Consider the following 23,057-nt stretch of genomic DNA (forward strand, 5'->3'; position numbering starts at 1 on the left):
ACTATGTGTAGGAATGACTAGAAATTGGAGTTTTTTTCAAGTTTCAAGCCTCATAAAATGCTCTGGATGCCTTTAAACAAAAACTTTCAGCAATTCTTGAATGAATGCAACTAGGATTCACAGTGCAATAAAAGAACTAAGAATAACTTGTTTATATAATCATTATTATGATAATAATAGCTTCATTTAGACATATCCATGGACACAGCCAGTGCAGTTACCCTGATTGAAACATTACAATTTTTACAATGTTGTACAGTGAAAGTAAAGTGTCAAATACATGACAGTGCACACTCAAATGTTGCATTGTATTTTGCAGTTAGACAACACAGTTTATAATACAAACACATGGCCTTTTACTATCATGAAGGACCAACATTTTTGCACATCAACTTAATCTAAAACCCCAAATAACTCAAAATTCTCCTTCTCATTTAAAATCCCTTGGCTTCAAGCAAATTTCCATACAGAATCATAAAAATTCTCAATAAGAAATTATGGAATTTTTAGGTCTGATATTTTCCATGTGTGTTTTTCAAATTGGCTATGGAAAGCTTGTTGTAAAGCCACAAACAAGAAGTACAAAGTAATGTAAAACTTCAAACATGGCTCTCAATGAAAATAACTCTTGCAGAGCAATAGCACAAAATGTTCATCTACATTATGTACATAATAAGCCTTAATACTTTATTTTTCTGAAACTAACCTCAATAATCAATTGCAAGAAAATTTAACCACACTCCATAACAGCGTAAAAACATTGTTCAAGATATAATATGATGCTCTGAAATCAAAAGGAAATGACATATTGGACAAAACTTAAATGACAGATTTTTCTTGCCGACTGTAAATCCAGTCTCATGAGTTTCTACCTTTAAGTTACCTAATGTCTTACACCACAAAGCACCAAAACCAATGAACACTTTGTTTTCTTTGAAATACTGGTATTCCTATTTTCAACATAACAGTTCTTAAATTTAACCAAACTTTGCTTCTCAACTATAGAAAAGGGGCGTTAATCTGCAAACCTCACCACAACAAGAAAGTTTCTTCCGCCACCAACCTAATAATGTTAATATAATTTTCAAACAAGTAAGGTATTTGTTAAACATTGGACCTCTTTAAGTGTTAAGTAGAGAGTCTGTTTAGAGTATGGCTTGGGTTTACTGCATCTCATTTCTTCTTGTCTGTGTTGTGAAACATTGCTCTCATGTCCAGCAGGGCTTTCTCAATGTTCTTCATGAATCTCCTTGAACTCTGAAATATAGACAAGACAAACATATTTTGTTAACCATTGTTGAATTACAAAGACAACATGCACACAGTTTGTGTAACAGAAGATCAAGTAATATTCTATGAGACATGTACAGATGAGTGAACAAATAACATAAAAATACATGTGGCTAATTTGTAATCCAGTTTATTTCCAATGTTAAGGTCTCATGCCTGAGTTACTCCGCGTGTAGATGCCCAAAGAATCCGGCCTAAAAAAATAACGGCATAGAAAGCGTGTGTTTAGGTAGATCATAAATTACCTTTTATCGGCCCGACCTGATATAAAAAGAATTTGATATAAAAGTTTGTTTATTACTGTCAGGATTAGGTAAGATCATCCGAGCGATAGGTCAAACGTGTACGCATTTTGCAATGAGTGCTGCGGTCAGCCGCTGGCGGTACAACAGCTGCCTTGTGCGGTTAGTAGTTACTTGCAGTTTAAAGTGCGATGAATATCCTCTAGGTTAGATCTGGGTCAATCTTTTTTTATTGCATGACAAACACATGTGCTTCCAATAGAAAGCAAAACATCGCCAGAACAGTTGTTCGTTTTCTAGATTTGCAGCCATGAAGTAGCATATCTTTAAAGCCTAATTGCTCTGTGAGATCTTAAAGTTGTGGTCTAGAAAGACTTAAAAATAGAAGAAAATGTTTTATCAAGCAAATTTCAGAGTGGGCTTGAGCTAAGCGAATGTTTGGGCAATAAAAATCAAAACAAACCTGTCATTGTAAAATTACAATCATGTATAAACCAAAAGAGATACATGTCTAACTAGCACTTTGTCTTTTTCTGTCAACTCCAGGGTTACCGTATAGGGGTGGATACCGGTTCGCTGGACCTGATTCGAACCTTTATAATATCCAAGAATCGAGTCCAAAAAACCTGAATGCCTAAAACCTGAGTCCAAAAATACCTGAATAAAGTACAAATATATGTTTCTATTTTGTTTGATAAAAAGTGTTTTGAGTCTCCCCTCTGACAAAAAAGGCATTTAAAATAAGTGTAACATTCAAATATCAAATACTGGTTTGTCTTCAAAGTCCTCTCACCAAGAAACTTTTTTTTTTTTTTTATAGTCGGGACCTGAACCTAAATCTCTGGACCTAAACTTGGACTTGGACCTTATTAAGCCAAACCGGTATCCACCCCTATTACCGTATAACATCCCCTATATTTTTTACAAAATGTTAAAATTGAAGGGCCACTCACAGTGTGGTTGCAGGAGTGCTTGGAGGAGATGTGAAACATGATGGCATGCTCCCCAGCAATGATGTACGACACACCATACCCATCATCAGCCACCTGGGCAACAAAACACACAATATTCAGTACAGTAACTGAACACTATCCAATTCTTCACAAAAACAAGGTGACACAGATGGGTAAAGAAATGACCATGAAAAAAACATGAGGGAAACTAGATTACAGTAAAGTACCTCCTCCGTAAACATTAACGTCATTACATTTACAATCACGCAAATCATGTACACAGCATGCGCATGTTTTGGGTGAACAGTAGACCTCGGTTTGGTTAACTCATTAATGCTAGTAAAGTCGATAACGTGGACCGTAAGAACTGATTAGCGCCTAATAATTTATCACTTCACTACTTCTTTCAAAATTCAACGTTATCAATATCTGATTCTGTTCAAATTCTTTTCGTCTAAGTTACATACTATAAAGTCACAAAAGAGAAATTCAGCTCGGCCGACGTGTTGGCGAGCTTCAAATGTGCATTTTCGGCCGAAGTACGGCCAACGTCCTGTCGATTACGCAGGCTTCGGGCGATTTCTAGAAATAAAAGTTTACCAGGAAAGTCAATACTGACTTCTTCGATGTCCAAGAGATAGTACCATCTCATGGGGGATTTTTAGTTTTTAGTTTGCGACGGACATCGCCCGAGACTTTCATTGGAAAATATGGTCCACGCTCAGGCGATTTTTAAATTTGGTGAGCTCTGGGCGATCTACAAAGTCGGCCGACGTTCGCATGAATTGTGACGCCGGCTTAATGACATGAAGTGGCCATCAAAAGAACAGAGATACATGTACATGTATAATCAAGACTTGGTGCAAGTTTTGACAGTACCGGTCCAAACCCTCCTCCCCCTGAGATGTACTCGGGGTGTTTCCTCAGGTCCAGGAGGTTGGTCTGCTGGTGGGGAGTCTGACTGGTGGACAGTCGCCACGGCTCACTCAGCACCTGCACACAGGGCAGAAACAGTCTCATTGGGGACGCTTTTTAACCTTTAGCACACTGAAGTAACCGTTTGGCACCCCATTCTCTATTGAACTACAGAGTTACATGTAGGCAGCAGGGGTAAGCTTTAAGGTTAAAGCCCCTGTCACAAATAGCCAACAATGGTAGACTATGGTTGGGAGTTAGTCATTAGCAACGTTATTTGTGGTTGGGAGTTGGTTGGTGAGATTGTCTAGTACTTTGGACAACAACAAAAAATAATCTGTTCTTCTGCCTAATAAAAAAGTATACATGTACTAAGACTACTGTTTAATGCTCCATATACAGAATTGGCACTAGCTTACAGAGTATGTAGCCGTTACAAATGTTGGTAATGTGTAGCTTACATACAGGGAAAAAAACTGACACACTGGTATCAAGATAAACCTTTGCAAGCATCAATTCAAGTTTACTGTATATTATAGTATCCAACATAGATTTGTGCATTTTTACTCACAGACAGACAATAATCTATCCATATTGCCATGTATACCTGAATTAGGAAATGTCTGCATCACTTAGGAACAACATAAAGAATAAACAAATAAATACAGAGTCACGTCTAGGTTGACAACTTTGATAACACAATACATGTATTTATGGAAGCATGTACTGACCTTGCCCAGGAACTTGGAGTCCTCCTTGAGGTATTTGGACACCACATAGAGTGTAAAGAGGTGGCGGTCAATGCCTGTCCCAGTCATGCAGTTACGGTAAGAACTCTGGTGGGAGACGGCGGCCTGATTCAGCAGCTTGATACGGTCCTCGTTCTGTAAAGACATTTAGAGAATGAATTGAATGTCCTTGATTGTTAAATCAGATTAGGGCCTTTAATACAAAACCTTATTCCAACACTAAGGTATTCACGGATCGAATTTTTGACGACCACTGTCGCCTTCTTCTTCTACTTTATGTATAAAGGAGGCCATATACATCCGGGCACTCCAGCCATCACTCAACAGAGACAGTGGGCGTTACAAACTTCCTGGAACGTTTTACTAATTGCTGACGTCACGCATCCGTAATGACACGTGTCAACAAAGTCACATGTCTGCAACAATCGCGAGTTTCCGTTTAGCATTGTATTATGATTTACTACCAACACAGATGAGCTTTCATTACAGAATAGGACCTGGTAATGGTTAACTTTTGGCGCAGGCTATTAGCTAGCAGGGCATCAAGGCGTCTTCTAGACGCCCTACACTAAGAAATTAGACATGCTTCTGTTTCCCTGGTAATTACATAATATTATACATGCATATGTGTTCCCCACACACACAAACTATTGTTTTTTCCTCATACCAAACACTAGGACAGCATGTAAATTGATTGACATGCAAATTACCAACTTTAATATTATTAATCCATATATATATAGAGAGCCCATTGCGGAAGTCTGGTCCACACTCACACATGCACCATAAACCAATTTTTGGATGCCCTGCAATGTCTATAAATCCTAGCTACATTGTAAAAGCCTGACTTTGGGGTTCCAAAACTATTAGTCTGTGGTGTTTTGCAGTAAACATTTCAAAAGTGATGTTCTATGTTGAAATCTCAGTTGTGTGTTTCTAGCACATAATAACCACACTCGCTCACACACACACACACATGTACACATGCACACACACACACGTACACACACACATATTAGGTATGTCACACCATTTTTTTTGGTAAGATATAACTTGCTGAAATTGTTGCCAAAGTACAGATCAGATTCTTCCGCTTAATATGCTTTTTATCCTGTCAAAATTGGACAAAGTTGAAATTTTTCAGAATTTTTCAAAGTTGAAAAGTTGGACGTTTTCATTAGAAGACGCTTATCTATTGGCCCTATGGGAATGATTGACCTCAACATGGCACCAGAAATGACCACAAGTCCACAGTTATTTACATACGTTTTAATGTAACTGTTAAACACTTTTACCAATATTGTTCAAATTTTCAGCATTTAAAGATAATGTAACTGGACAGACTGTCATGTTTTATTTTTGACCTATATTCAGTATCTTATCTTGATTAGCCCTAATTAACCCTAACTAATTTATTCATCCACAATAGTGCCAATCAATTAACATACATTTCTAAACATGCTGAAAACTGAAGAAGGAACTACATGTTCTAACTATCCTGTTGTTGAACAGATCATTATGAGAATAATGTATTTTTGCAGTCTTCGCTAATTGCAAGATATGCAAATGAGGGTAATTATCCTCAACAAAGGATGTACTGAACTGATCCTCAAATACACATGTACAACAAGTTGTTTTACTTATCCCTATTTGTACTACCTATTCCCTAAAACAACTTTCAACTGTTAACCTACATTACATGTTGACTTAAGTACAGGAATTTTTATAACAGGAGCAATAATAGATCTATATGAAGATGTGTTAATTGGCAATAAACTAATGAGGCATATATAGTAAAAGGCATACATTGTTATTGATACTGATATTGGCTGCTACATGAACTCACTGATGTTGTAAGCTTGCTGAAACAGGTTCATAACAATATCTTTACTTTAAAAAATTTAATATTCCAATGCTTAATTAGTTAAATATGCTAATTAACATCATGATCAATCAGAATGATAATAAACAGTGAGCAGATTAAATTTGGACTGAGCATTTGGGTTTGGACTAGTGCTTCTAGACTCTCACATTTTATACCTATGGGTCAGATATTTTGTGGAAAGGTTCTCTGTTACATGATGGATCATAATACCCCCCAGTGAGACTTTTCATGCTTCATTGAAAATGAAAAAATCTCGAAATTAATTTCGAGATTTTTTTTTTATTTCGAATTTTTTCCAAAAAATCTTGAAATTTTTTGGGAAAATATCGAGATTTTCTTGAAAAATATCGAGATTTTCCAAGATAATCTCGATATTTTTTTTTGTGAAACAAAAATCTCGATATTTATCTTCAAGGTAATACAAAAATCTCGAGATTTTCGAAAGCTGATATGGAAAAAATCATTTGGGGTAAAGTTTTGACTAACAGGGGTTCGACACTTCGACCAGTAGAGTTCCAAATGAGCTATGGACTCGAACAACAATTGACTTATTAATTTACAGACTTGTCATGACTTTGTCTTCAATTAAACCAGCTCAGAGTTGTCTTCAGTTTATTAACATATGAATTCAGAGTTTTGGATAAGTAGCTGGTGAACTTGTCTTCAATTGAATCATCTCAGAATTGTCTTCACCTCATTAACATATGAATTCAGAGTTTTGGATAAGTAGCTGGTGAACTTGTCTTCAATTGAATCATCTCAGAATTGTCTTCACCTCATTAACATATGAATTCAGAGTTTTGAATAAGTAGCTGGTAAACTGCAAATTCTGGTTCAACCACTGACGATAGCAGCGCGGATATTGTCTGAAGCGTCTGTTTACAAAATCGTATCTTACTGCCTGGATGTTTAACCTCATCGACGTAGCTATGGACTTCCTTACCTGTTAATATGTAAATACAAGGCTAGGAAAGGAAGACATTGCACAAACCTACTAAGTGTCATGAAAACAGACCTCAGAAACAAAGGAATGGGAAACCTGAAAACTGCAAAGAAACTCAGAGAGCTGCGGCAGCTGGCAGAAAAAAAGACACAGTGGAAAGAAATGAAGAAAGAAGCCAGCCAGAGTTTGTTTCTACAATTACCTGAGCTGCAGAATACAGTGGATCATCATCATCATATTGGCAATTGCCTTGCTAACAGTACATGTGACGCTTCTATGTGATTAAGAAGTGACTGATTGATGACAATAAAGACACAAAGCAACTGTAATGCCTCTGTTATTTACACTGACACAACCACCATAGCTACTAACAGAAACTCTGGGTACACCGGCAAACAACAGTTGTATAAGTGTAAGAAACGTAGACCGAAAAACTATCATCAAGACTTAACAGCAAAGGTAAGTCACATTTATTTACAATTCAGTAGCTGTCACAAACTCCTTATCGAATCAGGAAGGCACCTCTGGAGCAAAGAATTTGCCAATTTTGTAACTTAGATAAGGTAGTCTGGTAGAAGATGAAGTCCAATTCATTGTAGTTTTTATTGCAACGATAGAAATGTTCTGTTTGATTATATTATATTATGGGAACGTTTCCACACTTTCAATCTAAGTCTAGTATTGACTTATGCATTTGGACCATACAATATTAAACAAATCCATCTCAACCTATATTTCTAACATCACAAAGACACGAGAAGAAGCCGAACCTATGAATTAGTGTAGTTTTAGAACCATTGTTTTAGATTAGTATTAGAAGTCCTGTCAGTGTCATTATATGTACTTTACCACATGTCTTGTATCTGAATGTCTGCACTAAGCCCGATAGGGCATGACTAGGGAATAAAAGTTATCATTATCATAGTAGGTCAATGATCCAATTGAATATGAGATGAAAGAATAACGTGACAAATGAAACACCAACCAAATGCAGACCTACGCTTCATGCCACACGCTATAGTTTCAAAACGGCAATCTGACGTGTTCAGCACGCGGATTATCATCAGCGTTGTGTGGGTACTGTTATGGACCGATGTTGAGGTCATTGGACACAGATACAGGGAGCCAAGACAGAGATTGTGGAGCTACATGGTTTATTCCCTGACCCCCAGGATTCCAACACATAGAATGACAGCATGAGTCTTTCCCAGAACGAGGCTGCCTTGGACCATTCCACTCTCATGATGGGGGGTTACAATTACTAAATAATGGTCTTACATGTGTCTTAGTGGGTTCATAACATGCCTCCCCTTCCACAAGAGGATTGACAAGGTCAATTCGAAGAATGATAAACAAATGAAGCCACTAAGTTAACTAGTTACAATCTACATATCAGGTATATCGTTACACACGAATTATATCAAACTGCAGTAAACAAGACAGTGTATGTACCTTTGTTCAGAATATGTTGTAAAATAAGACATGGCAAAAACTATTGTGTAGCGATTTGAGTTACTTCAGACAGCAAACCCTGGCTAACGAAGAGATCCAGATTGAATGCTGGGCACACTGAAACACAATCGGCTACCATAGTATGAGCTTGAAAAGTCTTACTTACAATCAAACAAAGGAATTGTATCAAGCAATATGTAAAATATTATGACAGATTTTGATGTAAGAGACATGGCAAAAACTATTGTATAGCGATTTGAGTTACTTCAGACAACAAACCCTGGCTAACAGAGAGATCCAGATTGAATGTTGGGCACTCTGAAACACAATCGGCTAACATAGTATGAACTTGAAGAGTCTTACAATCAAATAAGGGATTTGTATCGAGCAACATGTAAAATATTAGGACGGAGTTTGATGTAAGAGACATGGCAAAAACTATTGTGTAGCGATCAAAACTTCAGACAACAAACCCTGGCTAACAAAGAGATCCAGATTGAATGTTGGGCACTCTGAAACACAATCGGCTACCATAGTATGAACTTGAAGAGTCTTACAATCAAACAAAGGAATGTATCGAGCAACATCTTGCATGTTATGAGGACAATATTGATGTAGTATCTAAACTTAGAAGTGTTTTCTTTGGTACTCTGTTATTTGTGATAAGCAGCCCATGGTGAGTGAAACAGGAAATGAATACCAGATGTGGGTCACTGAGACTCACATTACAACAACAACCAGACAAAGGAGCAAGTCTGGGCATGATTTCTGGCCAAGTGGCATGGCAAAACTGAACTTTACAAAGCAATGTTACATCAGACGAGTAAAAGTTAAACACAGATTAAACTCAGGGGTAAATCTCACTGTAAAGAGTCAAATGTCCCTGCGCCAGCATATGATTATAAAGGGAACAGTCTGTAGATGGTGCATACAACAGTAGAGTCTGGTGAGGAGTATATTGTTCTGGGAGTCTTCAGCTTACACACGATCCCTGAAACTAACGATGGAAGATTCCAGAATGTTCCTTGGCCTCTCAATCCCACCCGACGACTGGAAGCTTGCTCGGCCGCCCGTTGCTGGCAGTGGACCCTGAAGACTGGACACGTCCCTGCATTCTCTCGCTCCCGATTCCACCCGACGAGTTCGGCAGCGTACTTGACTAACCGTTCTGTCAGCAGACTCTGGAGATGGAAAGCACAAAATTCACCTCTCTGACCCACCCGACGACTAGAAGCTTGCGTGACCGCCCGTTGCTGACAGTGGACGTTGGAGACTGGATACAGTGCCGCATTCGCTAGCCTGGTTCCACCCGACGAGATCGACAAGCCAACTTGACCACCCGTGCTGTCAGTGGAGTTTGGAGACTGGATACAATTCATACCCTCCTCCACGTTGTACGAGATGTTGGCAACCCATAGTATACTGTGAATCCTGTCCGTGACGCCATATGTTATGGACCGATGTTGAGGTCATTGGACACAGATACAGGGAGCCAAGACAGAGATTGTGGAGCTACATGGTTTATTCCCTGACCCCCAGGATTCCAACACATAGCATGACAGCATGAGTCTTTCCCAGAACGAGGCTGCCTTGGACCATTCCACTCTCATGATGGGGGGTTACAATTACTAAATAATGGTCTTACATGTGTCTTAGTGGGTTCATAACAGGTACCCGGCACACTTTTCAACAATTGAAGTTCAATGACGTCTGAGCGGTTCATCATGCTGGGGAAAAACTGCAACATCTAAACGCTGCTGTAGCTAGGGCCCACGGGTTGCAACTTGGCACCGGGTAAAAGATAGCGTCCAGACAAAAAGACCCTATGGTGCTTAAAAGGACCCCATTTTTTTGGCGCAAGGGCTTTTGGTTTTGATTTCTTTGCGTTTAGTGGAACATGAAATGCCTGGCCTCTCAGAGGTTGGGAGATTTTTGTTTGCAATTTGTACCTTACAAAAATGTCGCGATCATTCTTAAACAAATTGAAATCTTCAATGAGGACTTTAAAAAAAAACATTTACAACTCCTAGATTTGTTTCTTCAGATTGATATGAAACAATCTTGAAAAAAAATCGAGATTTTTCGTAGCCAGGACAAAAAATATCGAAATTTCTTAGCAAAATATGTTAAAAAGAGTTCAACAAGAGTTTTAAATAAAATTGAGCTATGAACTTCGTTACGCATTAGTATGATTGTCACTTGCTTTACTAACAGTACCTGCAAAGTGCACGTTAATAACGCTAACACAACTTGTTCTTATATCTACTAACAGAAACTCGCAGGCATGGTACCATGGTGCAACGGCAAACAGTAGTTTCTTTACAGATATGTAGGGTGGCTTGTACTTGTAGTTGTAGCTTAAATTGGCTACTTGTGACGTGTAAAAGTTTCTATGCTGCATGCCACTTTCTAGTAGTAATGAAAGCTCGGTGTGCAGAATTACCGTCCTCTTCGGCCCTTGAGTCGACGGAAGCACGTGGGTGGAGAAACCTTTCTTGGCTCATGTGTCTCACGCCCTTCCAATTAATTATCTTGTTTGTTTTCATGGAACAAGGGAGCCACCAAGCAAAACTGACCGGCGCGGCCACACGTACACTCCAGGGGTGCGGGAAATCACACGTCCACGTTAATCGGCCTAATTTGTCTTTCATGAGGAGATACTTGGCCGTCACCCCAATGAAATCAGATTATGTAACAGATAAAGAAACGGGAAGGTAGGTAGACAATTCTTTATCAACTCAACAAAAAGTAATACAATTAATGAAAGACATTGAAGCACATTCATCTGTGTATCACACGACTATAGATAGTTACTGGTAGTATTTTACCTTCGACGGGAAATGATCATAGTTTGGGAACAGACAAGAATCAAGTTTCGCTAGCAAGGAAGGCCATGTTTACTTTAACAGCTACCGGCTTCAAAATAGCATGAAGCACAACACCGCGTCTGGCGAGATAATGAATGCAGGCGGTCCTCATTGGTGAAGTGGGTAACAGTGCGGTTGATTCAAATTAACTGGAAGGTAGATTGCAGCCTCCCGTGAGGCTATTGGATTATCGGCAATATCGTATTATTGACGGCTTGCTTTCGATCAGTCTTTAGCATATCGACGTATGAAGTATCCCTCATCACGTTTTGATCAATGTCATGGCCTGTAATCTACACGGTGACTTATGAAAGCATTTTTCTGTATATTGCAACACCGTTTACCGTCATAATGTAAATACAAACTAATTGATAACAGGCCCTTGGACCAATCCCTACCCCGGCCGACGCACCACGCTGTGTTTCTAAACATCCCACCAGGGCTTCAGGGCATGTGAACCGTAACAGCATATCTGGTCAGTGTGGAGAACTCACTTCAAAAATGTCAATGACCTCGTTGAAAGTAACGAATCTGATAAAGATTTTCATCAACATGTTTCCCAGGTGAATCCTGAACTTTTAAAGACGACAAACAAAAACACTGATACACATTCTGTAAATAACAAAGCCACAGACAATATTACAGACAACATTATCCACAATCTAGAGAAACTAACAGAAAAACCTCTGGACTCCGACATTTCAGCAGAGGAAATTATAGAGGGGCTGGGTAAATTGAAATGTAGCAAAGCATGTGGAACAGATTCTGTCTTAAATGAAATGTTGAAATATAGCAATACACAACTTATACAACCATTGCGAAAACTCTTTAATATAGTTCTTAACTCTGGAAATTTCCCACAACAATGGAGCCAGAGCATTCTCGCACCAATACACAAGAGTGGCAATGTATCGAACCCGTCAAACTATAGAGGAATTGCCATTTCTAGCTGTGTAGGCAAATTATTCACACTAATACTGAGCAACCGTTTACAGCGACTTCTAGAAAACAACAATATTTTGTCCCCCTTTCAGTCTGGATTTCGAAAGGACTTCCGGACTAGTGATAACATCTTTTTGCTGAAAACTCTTATAGATAAACAGCTATCTGTCCCCGGAGGAAAATTATACGCATGTTTTGTGGACTTCAGAAAAGCCTTTGATTCTGTGTGGAGAAATGGTTTATTCTACAAAGTCTTATCCTCAGGTATCGGTGGAAATTTCTTCAAAATTCTACAATCAATGTACAGTAATATAGAATATTGTGTGAAGACATCCCATGGTCTCTCAGATTACTTCAAATCATCTTGTGGTGTACGTCAAGGTTGCAATTTGAGCCCACTCCTTTTTAATCTATTTGTAAATGACCTTCCAGCTACATTAACATCACCATTATGCGACCCTATAACCTTAAAAGATACTCCCATAAGTAGTCTCCTCTGGGCAGATGACCTTGTGCTCGTTTCACAATCAGAAGCAGGTCTGAAACAATGTCTAGAAAGACTAGATTCATTTTGTTCCACTTGGAAACTATCTATCAATAGAGGAAAAACCAAAGTAATGATATTTCCCAAAACTGGGCGAGCTAGTAACAATAAACGCTCTCCCTTTCAATCACAAGGACAAACTATAAACTTCTCAAACTGTTACACATACTTAGGAGTAGACATCACACCATCAGGATCATTCCATCGTGCCAATAGACAACTTAGAGTTAAAGCACTGCGGGCCTCTTTTAAACTTAAATCATTGCTGGCATCAAATCATAATCCATCAATTTCTCTCGCTCTAGATTTATTCAATAGTCTCGTCAAGCCGATTTTGCTCTATTGCGGGGAAATACTAGGAACAAACGCTAAAGGAAAAGAGCTCATCTTCAAAGGAATACAGGAATATCCGAATGAAAATATTAGAGAACAAATATATAACATCCTCTCCCCAATACTGGGAACAGATGTAAATACTAGTATACATAGGGCTACCCGTGTTGGAAAGAAAACTGATATACCAACTATCCGTCCTGTTCTTGTTCGATTTAGGAAATATACTGATAAGCTGAATGTTGTATATCAATCAAACGTGTTGAGAAATCAAAATGTAGCATTAGAACAACCTGCTGTTTCTTATGAGATTCCCGATTTAGAACATGTATTGATTAACTACTGTAAGATATTGCTTCGTGTTCCTAGAAGTTCTGTTAATGCTGCTGTAATAGGAGAGTTAGGTATGTTTCCACTGTATATAGATACTCAAACACGACTGATTAAATATTGGCTAAGATTACATAATATGTCTAGCGAAAGAATTGTTAAAAAAGCATACGACACTGCTGTTATACAAGAACACGACTGGAGTACCCATGTACAAGATATGCTGTCAAGACACGGTTTCCAAAATATTTGGCTAAACCCTAATGTCAACGCCAACTATTTTGGTAACATGTTCAAGGAACGTCTGAAGGACACATTTCTTTCCAACTGGAGACAAAAGATTAGGAGTTTTAGTAAACTTGGAACATATTCGAAAATTAAGACAACCTTCGCTCTGGAGAATTATCTTTTGACAGTTCAAAACAAATCCTTTACAAATAGCATAACAAGGCTGAGAATTGGTGCGCATTGCTTAGAAATTGAAAAGGGTCGTCACAAAAATATACCAGCCGAAAAGAGAATGTGTCCCACCTGCAAAGAAAATATTGAAGATGAATACCATTTCCTTATGATATGTCCATCTTATAATGAAGAAAGGAAAAGACTGATGATTACATGTAAGACGGAAATAACACTACCTGGAACAAGTAGAGAAATATTTAATGTACTTCTGTCATGTCCTGACTCTGTATCTGTCTACCTAGGCCAATTCATATATAATGCTATGCAAAAGAGAAGCCGTGCCATAACGTAAAATATATCACGCCATTATCTTATGTATCGAGTAATGATGTTAGGTTAGTGAACTAGTGTAGATAGTCCGTAGTTGTTAATATTCCATGTTATTTGCCGTACATTGTACCTGATGCAATTGTTGTGCAATAAACTTGACTTGACTTGACTATCATATATCGCAGGCTGCCAGAGTCCCCCTCCAGGCTTGAAGCGGGGATGTTTTACTCTCCAAGCAGAGGATGGGTTCCGGCAGGTTTTTGACGTGTTTTTAGGCGTTTTTGTCAGGATTTCTACTTTTTATTTCTTTCTTCTGTCTAGCCAACCCAGGTCAGTGCCGGCAGGTTGGGTTGGGTAGACAAAAAAAGGTCTGTAGGGATATTTGTCTTCCAGCTACAGTGAACAAAGAAAGTTATGCGATAGCGGAGACAAGTGCAACTGTTTTCTTTTTCTAAATGACCTCGCCGAAGTAGCCCGTTACCTTTTGTCAGTACCAAATGAACCATTACACATACATTGTATACTGACGTTATTACTGGGATGAAGATGGAACAAAAGTAATTCTTAATTTACACGAGCTTATATGGTAAGTGGTTCTTTATATATCCAGCCATTCTTGTAGTTTTGCCACCGTTTCTAACGTCGCATTGTATCTCTGGTGAAATGTTGATTTCAATCATCATTTTTGCATGGTGATAGTATTAGACCATCATCTTTCTGCTCAACACCTCTTCTTGCCGTGGAAACAGGCCAAAAATATTTTGAAAATTGCCAAAGTTTAGGACATGATGACTGTAGAGTAGAGTAGAGTAGAATGCTTATCAAATGTACCGAAAAATGAAAGAGGATGCCAGGCTAATGTCTTGACTTGACAATGTTTCCGATGTATCCATTTAGAGTAAGATTTTAGTTCTTTGGCAAGCTAAAAAAATACTTAACTTCGGATGTTTTGAAGTTTAGAAAAAACACCCTTGGCGTTGTGCCTTAGTACCATTTTAAGGGCTCTAAGTCTCAAAAGTATGATTTTTCTGCTTGAAATAAATTTGTAATCCGAACGTTTGAGTTGACTACATACAGGAAAGGTGAGAAAACAGAAAACCCGACAAAAACACAGGAAAATACCTGAAAAACAAGCAAAGCCGGAGCAGCGCCGAACCTCTGCTTGGACCTCCCAGGCATGTTCCCGTGGCGCTAAATCCTAAATTAGGGATGGTTTGCGGAGTGGCCACGATTTTATCGTCTCTGCCTCCCTTCACACATCTCAGTAGACGATAAAACCGCGGCCAGTCATCGGGGTATGCCTACAATACGACATAAACACCTCTCCCGTGTCTAGTATTGTGTTCATGGGGCAAGAAATTTATGTGACATCTAAGATACAAAACAATGTCTATGAATTTAAAAAAAAAACGCAAAAAGTGCGGCCGAAATAACAAGATTATTTGGCTTGTGATGCCTGTGATTGGCTGAGAGGAATCATTGCGTTATTTTATGATTTTCACATTTGCCTAGAAACAGCCTTCCGTACATTTAAATACTGTACTTTACATATAGACGGTCTATGTATACCAAATACTGCACGGGGTTGATATTTGTCAGGAAAGCGTTTGAAGGGTTTCTGACCACATAAACATCGACAGTTTTGAGCGTCAGGGGCAAAACATCAGCTAACTGTAATTGACTGCAGGTGGCTAGTCGTCCGAGCTACAGACCAACTTATTTCCAGTACTCTCCAACAAGCAGAGGTTGGTGGGGAAGATTGTGCCACGTGGACATGCGGACGGCAAACGGGGCATGTGATAAGAAGGTCGCAATCTTCCCCATCAACCTCTGCTTGAAGAGTATATACAACAGTGCCTGTCCTGAAAGGATTTGTTGATAGTAGCTCGTTTCCCAGCAGGGAGATATCGCTCAACCATGTCGAGCCGGGAAGTCGAGGACTGGCCGCCTGCAGTCAATTACAGTTTCCCTTGACTGGTGTGAAAAACATAAACGCAATGATTCCTCTCAGCCAGTCACAGGCATCACAAGCCAAATAATCTTATAATTTCGGCGGCACTTTTTTTCGTTTTTTTTTTTTTTGGTTTCAATTGCATAGATTTTGTTTTTGTATCTTGTGTGTCACATACATTTCTTGCCCCATGTACACAATGTTAGACACGGGTGAGATGTTTATGTAGTATTGTAGGCACACCCCGATGAGTGGCCGCGGTTTTATCATCTGCTGTGAAGGAAGGCTGAGCCGTGGCCACTCCGCAACCCATCCCCCATTTAGGATTTAGCGCCACGGGAACATGCCTGGGCGGTCCAAGCAGAGGTTCGGCGCGGCTCTGGCTTTAGTTTGTAGCCTGTAGGGTTTTCTATTTTCTAACCTTTCCTTTATGTAGTCAACTCAAATTTTGGATTACACATTTATTTCAAACAGAAAAATCACACTTTGATACTTAAAAGGAATGCAGGCACAACTCCAATGGTGTTTTTTGGAACTTCAAAACATCGTAAGTATTTTTTGAGCCTGCCAAAGAACTGACATCTTACTCTAAATGGATACATCGGAAACAACATTTCACCAGTGATACATTGCGACGTTAGAAACGGTGGCAAAACTACAAGAATGGCTGGATATATAAAGAACCATATAAGCTCGTGTAAATAAAGAATTACTTTTGCACTTGTCTCCGCTATCGCATAACTTTCTTCGTTCACTGTAGCTGGAAGACAAATATCCCTTCAGTCCAAGCAGAAGATGAGTTCCGGTAGGTTTTTGACGTGTTTTTAGGCGTTTTAATTTGTCCAGCCAACCCAACCTGAAAATCAAATCAAAATCAAAAAGTAGAAATCCTGACAAAAACGCCTAAAAACACGTCAAAAACCTGCCGGAACCCATCCTCTGCTTGGATAGTAAAACATCCCCGCTTCAAGCCTGGAGGGGGACTCTGGCAGCCTGCGATATATGATACACTGACCAGATATGCTGTTACGGTTCACATGCCCTGAAGCCCTGGTGGGATGTTTAGAAACACAGCGTGGTGCGTCGGCCGGGGTAGGGATTGGTCCAAGGGCCTGTTATCAATTAGTTTGTATTTACATTATGACGGTAAACGGTGTTGCAATATACAGAAAAATGCTTTCATAAGTCACCGTGTAGATTACAGGCCATGACATTGATCAAAACGTGATGAGGGATACTTCATACGTCGATATGCTAAAGACTGATCGAAAGCAAGCCGTCAATAATACGATATTGCCGATAATCCAATAGCCTCACGGGAGGCTGCAATCTACCTTCCAGTTAATTTGAATCAACCGCACTGTTCCCCACTTCACCAATGAGGACCGCCTGCATTCATTATCTCGCCAGACGCGGTGTTGTGCTTCATGCTATTTTGAAGCCGGTAGCTGTTAAAGTAAACATGGCCTTCCTTGCTAGCGAAACTTGATTCTTGTCTGTTCCCAAACTATGATCATTTCCCGTCGAAGGTAAAATACTACCAGTAACTATCTATAGTCGTGTGATACACAGATGAATGTGCTTCAATGTCTTTCATTAATTGTATTACTTTTTGTTGAGTTGATAAAGAATTGTCTACCTACCTTCCCGTTTCTTTATCTGTTACATAATCTGATTTCATTGGGGTGACGGCCAAGTATCTCCTCATGAAAGACAAATTAGACCGATTAACGTGGACGTGTGATTTCCCGCACCCCTGGAGTGTACGTGTGGCCGCGCCGGTCAGTTTTGCTTGGTGGCTCCCTTGTTCCATGAAAACAAACAAGATAATTAATTGGAAGGGCGTGAGACACATGAGCCAAGAAAGGTTTCTCCACCCACGTGCTTCCGTCGACTCAAGGGCCGAAGAGGACGGTAATTCTGCACACCGAGCTTTCATTACTACTAGAAAGTGGCATGCAGCATAGAAACTTTTACACGTCACAAGTAGCCAATTTAAGCTACAACTACAAGTACAAGCCACCCTACATATCTGTAAAGAAACTACTGTTTGCAGTTGCACCATGGTACCATGCCTGCGAGTTTCTGTTAGTAGATATAAGAACAAGTTGTGTTAGCGTTATTAACGTGCACTTTGCAGGTACTGTTAGTAAAGCAAGTGACAATCATACTAATGCGTAACGAAGTTCATAGCTCAATTTTATTTAAAACTCTTGTTGAACTCTTTTTAACATATTTTGCTAAGAAATTTCGATATTTTTTGTCCTGGCTACGAAAAATCTCGATTTTTTTTCAAGATTGTTTCATATCAATCTGAAGAAACAAATCTAGGAGTTGTAAATGTTTTTTTTTAAAGTCCTCATTGAAGATTTCAATTTGTTTAAGAATGATCGCGACATTTTTGTAAGGTACAAATTGCAAACAAAAATCTCCCAACCTCTGAGAGGCCAGGCATTTCATGTTCCACTAAACGCAAAGAAATCAAAACCAAAAGCCCTTGCGCCAAAAAAATGGGGTCCTTTTAAGCACCATAGGGTCTTTTTGTCTGGACGCTATCTTTTACCCGGTGCCAAGTTGCAACCCGTGGGCCCTAGCTACAGCAGCGTTTAGATGTTGCAGTTTTTCCCCAGCATGATGAACCGCTCAGACGTCATTGAACTTCAATTGTTGAAAAGTGTGCCGGGTACCCACACAACGCTGATGATAATCCGCGTGCTGAACACGTCAGATTGCCGTTTTGAAACTATAGCGTGTGGCATGAAGCGTAGGTCTGCATTTGGTTGGTGTTTCATTTGTCACGTTATTCTTTCATCTCATATTCAATTGGATCATTGACCTACTATGATAATGATAACTTTTATTCCCTAGTCATGCCCTATCGGGCTTAGTGCAGACATTCAGATACAAGACATGTGGTAAAGTACATATAATGACACTGACAGGACTTCTAATACTAATCTAAAACAATGGTTCTAAAACTACACTAATTCATAGGTTCGGCTTCTTCTCGTGTCTTTGTGATGTTAGAAATATAGGTTGAGATGGATTTGTTTAATATTGTATGGTCCAAATGCATAAGTCAATACTAGACTTAGATTGAAAGTGTGGAAACGTTCCCATAATATAATATAATCAAACAGAACATTTCTATCGTTGCAATAAAAACTACAATGAATTGGACTTCATCTTCTACCAGACTACCTTATCTAAGTTACAAAATTGGCAAATTCTTTGCTCCAGAGGTGCCTTCCTGATTCGATAAGGAGTTTGTGACAGCTACTGAATTGTAAATAAATGTGACTTACCTTTGCTGTTAAGTCTTGATGATAGTTTTTCGGTCTACGTTTCTTACACTTATACAACTGTTGTTTGCCGGTGTACCCAGAGTTTCTGTTAGTAGCTATGGTGGTTGTGTCAGTGTAAATAACAGAGGCATTACAGTTGCTTTGTGTCTTTATTGTCATCAATCAGTCACTTCTTAATCACATAGAAGCGTCACATGTACTGTTAGCAAGGCAATTGCCAATATGATGATGATGATCCACTGTATTCTGCAGCTCAGGTAATTGTAGAAACAAACTCTGGCTGGCTTCTTTCTTCATTTCTTTCCACTGTGTCTTTTTTTCTGCCAGCTGCCGCAGCTCTCTGAGTTTCTTTGCAGTTTTCAGGTTTCCCATTCCTTTGTTTCTGAGGTCTGTTTTCATGACACTTAGTAGGTTTGTGCAATGTCTTCCTTTCCTAGCCTTGTATTTACATATTAACAGGTAAGGAAGTCCATAGCTACGTCGATGAGGTTAAACATCCAGGCAGTAAGATACGATTTTGTAAACAGACGCTTCAGACAATATCCGCGCTGCTATCGTCAGTGGTTGAACCAGAATTTGCAGTTTACCAGCTACTTATCCAAAACTCTGAATTCATATGTTAATGAGGTGAAGACAATTCTGAGATGATTCAATTGAAGACAAGTTCACCAGCTACTTATCCAAAACTCTGAATTCATATGTTAATAAACTGAAGACAACTCTGAGCTGGTTTAATTGAAGACAAAGTCATGACAAGTCTGTAAATTAATAAGTCAATTGTTGTTCGAGTCCATAGCTCATTTGGAACTCTACTGGTCGAAGTGTCGAACCTTGTTAGTCAAAACTTTACCCCAAATGATTTTTTCCATATCAGCTTTCGAAAATCTCGAGATTTTTGTATTACCTTGAAGATAAATATCGAGATTTTTGTTTCACTAAAAAAAAATATCGAGATTATCTTGGAAAATCTCGATATTTTTCAAGAAAATCTCGATATTTTCCCAAAAAATTTCGAGATTTTTTGGAAAAAAATTGAAATAAAAAAAAATCTCGAAATTAATTTCGAGATTTTTTCATTTTCAATGAAGCATGAAAAGTCTCACTGGGGGGTATTATGATCCATCATGTAACAGAGAACCTTTCCACAAAATATCTGACCCATAGGTATAAAATGTGAGAGTCTAGAAGCACTAGTCCAAACCCAAATGCTCAGTCCAAATTTAATCTGCTCACTGTTAATAGTATTGTGCTAATTATAAGTATCAATACCTATGTTACCCATTCTAATAAGATCTCTGATTGGTACAGATAATAATGTACCTACAGTACTACAGACTTACAACTTACTTTCTGACTAGTACAGTATCAGTAATTAATTTAGTGTTCAAGTTATTCTCCTGAAGTAGCTTCTCCCTTCGAAAATTTGAAGAAGGAAATTGAATTCTAGTCATGATCACCAAGCACTTGATCTGATGTTTGTGGTATCTTCAACTTGTTCAAGTTTGCTTGAAGGCAGCCCACGTTCTCTGCATAGCTGTACCAGATATGCCACCTTTGTATCCACTGGAAAATCAAGAAAGGACATCTGAATGAAGATCATACACCTGTGTGACAAATTCGGACTGTGTGATCGTAACGCTAGTGTATATACACAACATAATTACGACAGTGGAAAATTGTTTGTTGCGTCCAAGGTATGCCATATCATCGGATATGAAAGGTATATTACATTCAGCATAAAATATATGACCATTCTACGGTTAAATAGTGCAGGATTTATGACAATAAGTTCAATTTCGAGCACATACAAAGTGCGCGATCTCACGCCCCCCTCCCCCGTCACGTATGCGCACACAGCGCACGTCATTTTTCGGGCTGTCGAAAAAAACTCTCAAAATGTATCGCTAAACCCACAAGCCAAACTCGCCTAAATAGAACCAAAAACTACACCATGATTACCATATTATATCTATATTTGCGACAGTATAGGGACAAAGTTGATAAGTTCAAGAAAAATAGCAAAAATGTCCACTTACTTCTGGAGGTTTCTCCCGTTTCTTCCATAACTCCCGCCTAGAATCACGTACAAATTTTGTCCCACCACTGGCGTGAACCTTGATCTCTGCCCTTTCACCTGAAACCATTCCCAGAGTTCTGCGTGCTACACCGGCTTGTGGCTTTTGAGTTAAAAATGGCACTTCCGCCGGGCGGGCCTCAAAATCGCGTGCCGCGTTCGCGGCGTCAGAACGGGGCGGTTTTTCGGCTGCATCGCCAACTTAGATGATTTTTAGCTCCTTGTTCGATGGATATTTTCAACTAAAAAGATGATAGTGTGATAGCAAACCTTCCATAGATTATTGACAACGATTTTCATTGGCAAAATACAAACGGTTGATTTTTAAGATTTTTTAAAAGACATTTACTGCCTCACGCGCTGCCGCGTTCTAATGGAAAAACGCGGAGGTTCGACATGCCTACACATATACACACACACACACACACATACTCCAAAAGAGAGACAGACATTAATTTTTGTCACACTTACAGTCTTGGTTGGGTCCTCCATGGCGCGTACAAAGTTGCATGAGTCCATGGTGCAGGAGCGCACGGTCTCAGTTCGACCCTCTCGGAACAGGCGGGTCATGGACGCTTCATACGTCAGGGCAAACTTCTTCTGGTCCTAGAGTTTGAAAACAAAAATTATCATTATAAAATTATCAAAAGCCACATCGATCAGATGTGGTTGAATGGGATATCTTGGGATACGGACAAGTTTATCTCTTGCAATTTGTCTTCATTGAAATTTGAATATGCTGTTTCTGTCACACAGTGAGCTTGATATGCTTGGTTGTGATTAATTTCCATTTTATATCTCATTGCCATTTCTAAAAAAAATGCTCCACTCCTTCTGAAGCGTTTTCTACTTTAGATGAAGATTTTTTGTATTTATGACAGGCACTTGACAATTAAAAAGACTCGGGAACCTACATGTAGTTTATATTCAAGACTCACATCTTAAGCTGCAGCTGATCATACATTGTGTACATGTCAATTGTAAGAGCTTGTTTCCCTCTATTGTGTTCATTTTATTAGAGGCTACAGTTCCAGATTGCATTTCAACATACCATGAAGTAGACTGATGCGGCAGTAATTTTGCACACGTGTTTGAACACCATAATACTTGATCAAATTATAATAAAACCACCAGCAAAGTTTCAAGACAAAGTGTCAAGAAGTTTGACATACCCTAAAGTAAGCCATCTGGAGAGCCATCTGGATCCAGGCGTCGGGACTGATGCGACACTTCTTGCACACATCCTTGCCGTAGTGTTTGAACGCCATCAGCTGCATGTCCACGTCCTCCGACAGCGCCTGCGCCGTGCCCAGCTGCGACTCGATCACCTCGTTACACTCTTCGGAGATGTCCCACTTCAGGCGGAGGGGGGGAGAGAGCGGGAGGGACGCCTCTCCAAGGGTGTTCTTGTCTTCGCCGTACCTGTTATGATAGACAAAATCCTCTGGTTAGTCTATCTTGATAGGCTTGAGAGGTAGGCAAAAAAGTCAATGACAGACACCAACAATCCTGTGGTGATAGCATGAAAGTTCATCTGTGTTGGTAGAATT

At 39.3% G+C, this 23,057-nt stretch overlaps 1 protein-coding gene across 3 annotated transcripts in view; it reads right to left on the minus strand.

Annotated features, from left to right (window-relative positions):
• Positions 1-137: 137 nt before the first annotated feature.
• LOC136422023 (carnitine O-palmitoyltransferase 1, liver isoform-like) overlaps positions 138-23,057 on the minus strand; it is a 36,850-nt gene continuing 13,930 nt past the window's right edge. For all 3 annotated transcript variants that reach the window (XM_066409636.1, XM_066409634.1, XM_066409635.1), the window contains 6 exons: positions 22,680-22,929; positions 21,979-22,113; positions 4,132-4,284; positions 3,365-3,478; positions 2,486-2,578; positions 138-1,257 (listed from right to left, as the gene is read on the minus strand). In XM_066409636.1, the coding sequence (XP_066265733.1) occupies positions 1,174-1,257; positions 2,486-2,578; positions 3,365-3,478; positions 4,132-4,284; positions 21,979-22,113; positions 22,680-22,929 (829 nt within the window). In that variant the 3' untranslated portion in view covers positions 138-1,173. The remainder of the gene's footprint in view (positions 1,258-2,485; positions 2,579-3,364; positions 3,479-4,131; positions 4,285-21,978; positions 22,114-22,679; positions 22,930-23,057) is intronic.

Source organism: Branchiostoma lanceolatum, chromosome 16 (assembly GCF_035083965.1).
Source record: "Branchiostoma lanceolatum isolate klBraLanc5 chromosome 16, klBraLanc5.hap2, whole genome shotgun sequence".
In the NCBI taxonomy this organism is placed as follows: Eukaryota; Metazoa; Chordata; class Leptocardii; order Amphioxiformes; family Branchiostomatidae; genus Branchiostoma; species Branchiostoma lanceolatum.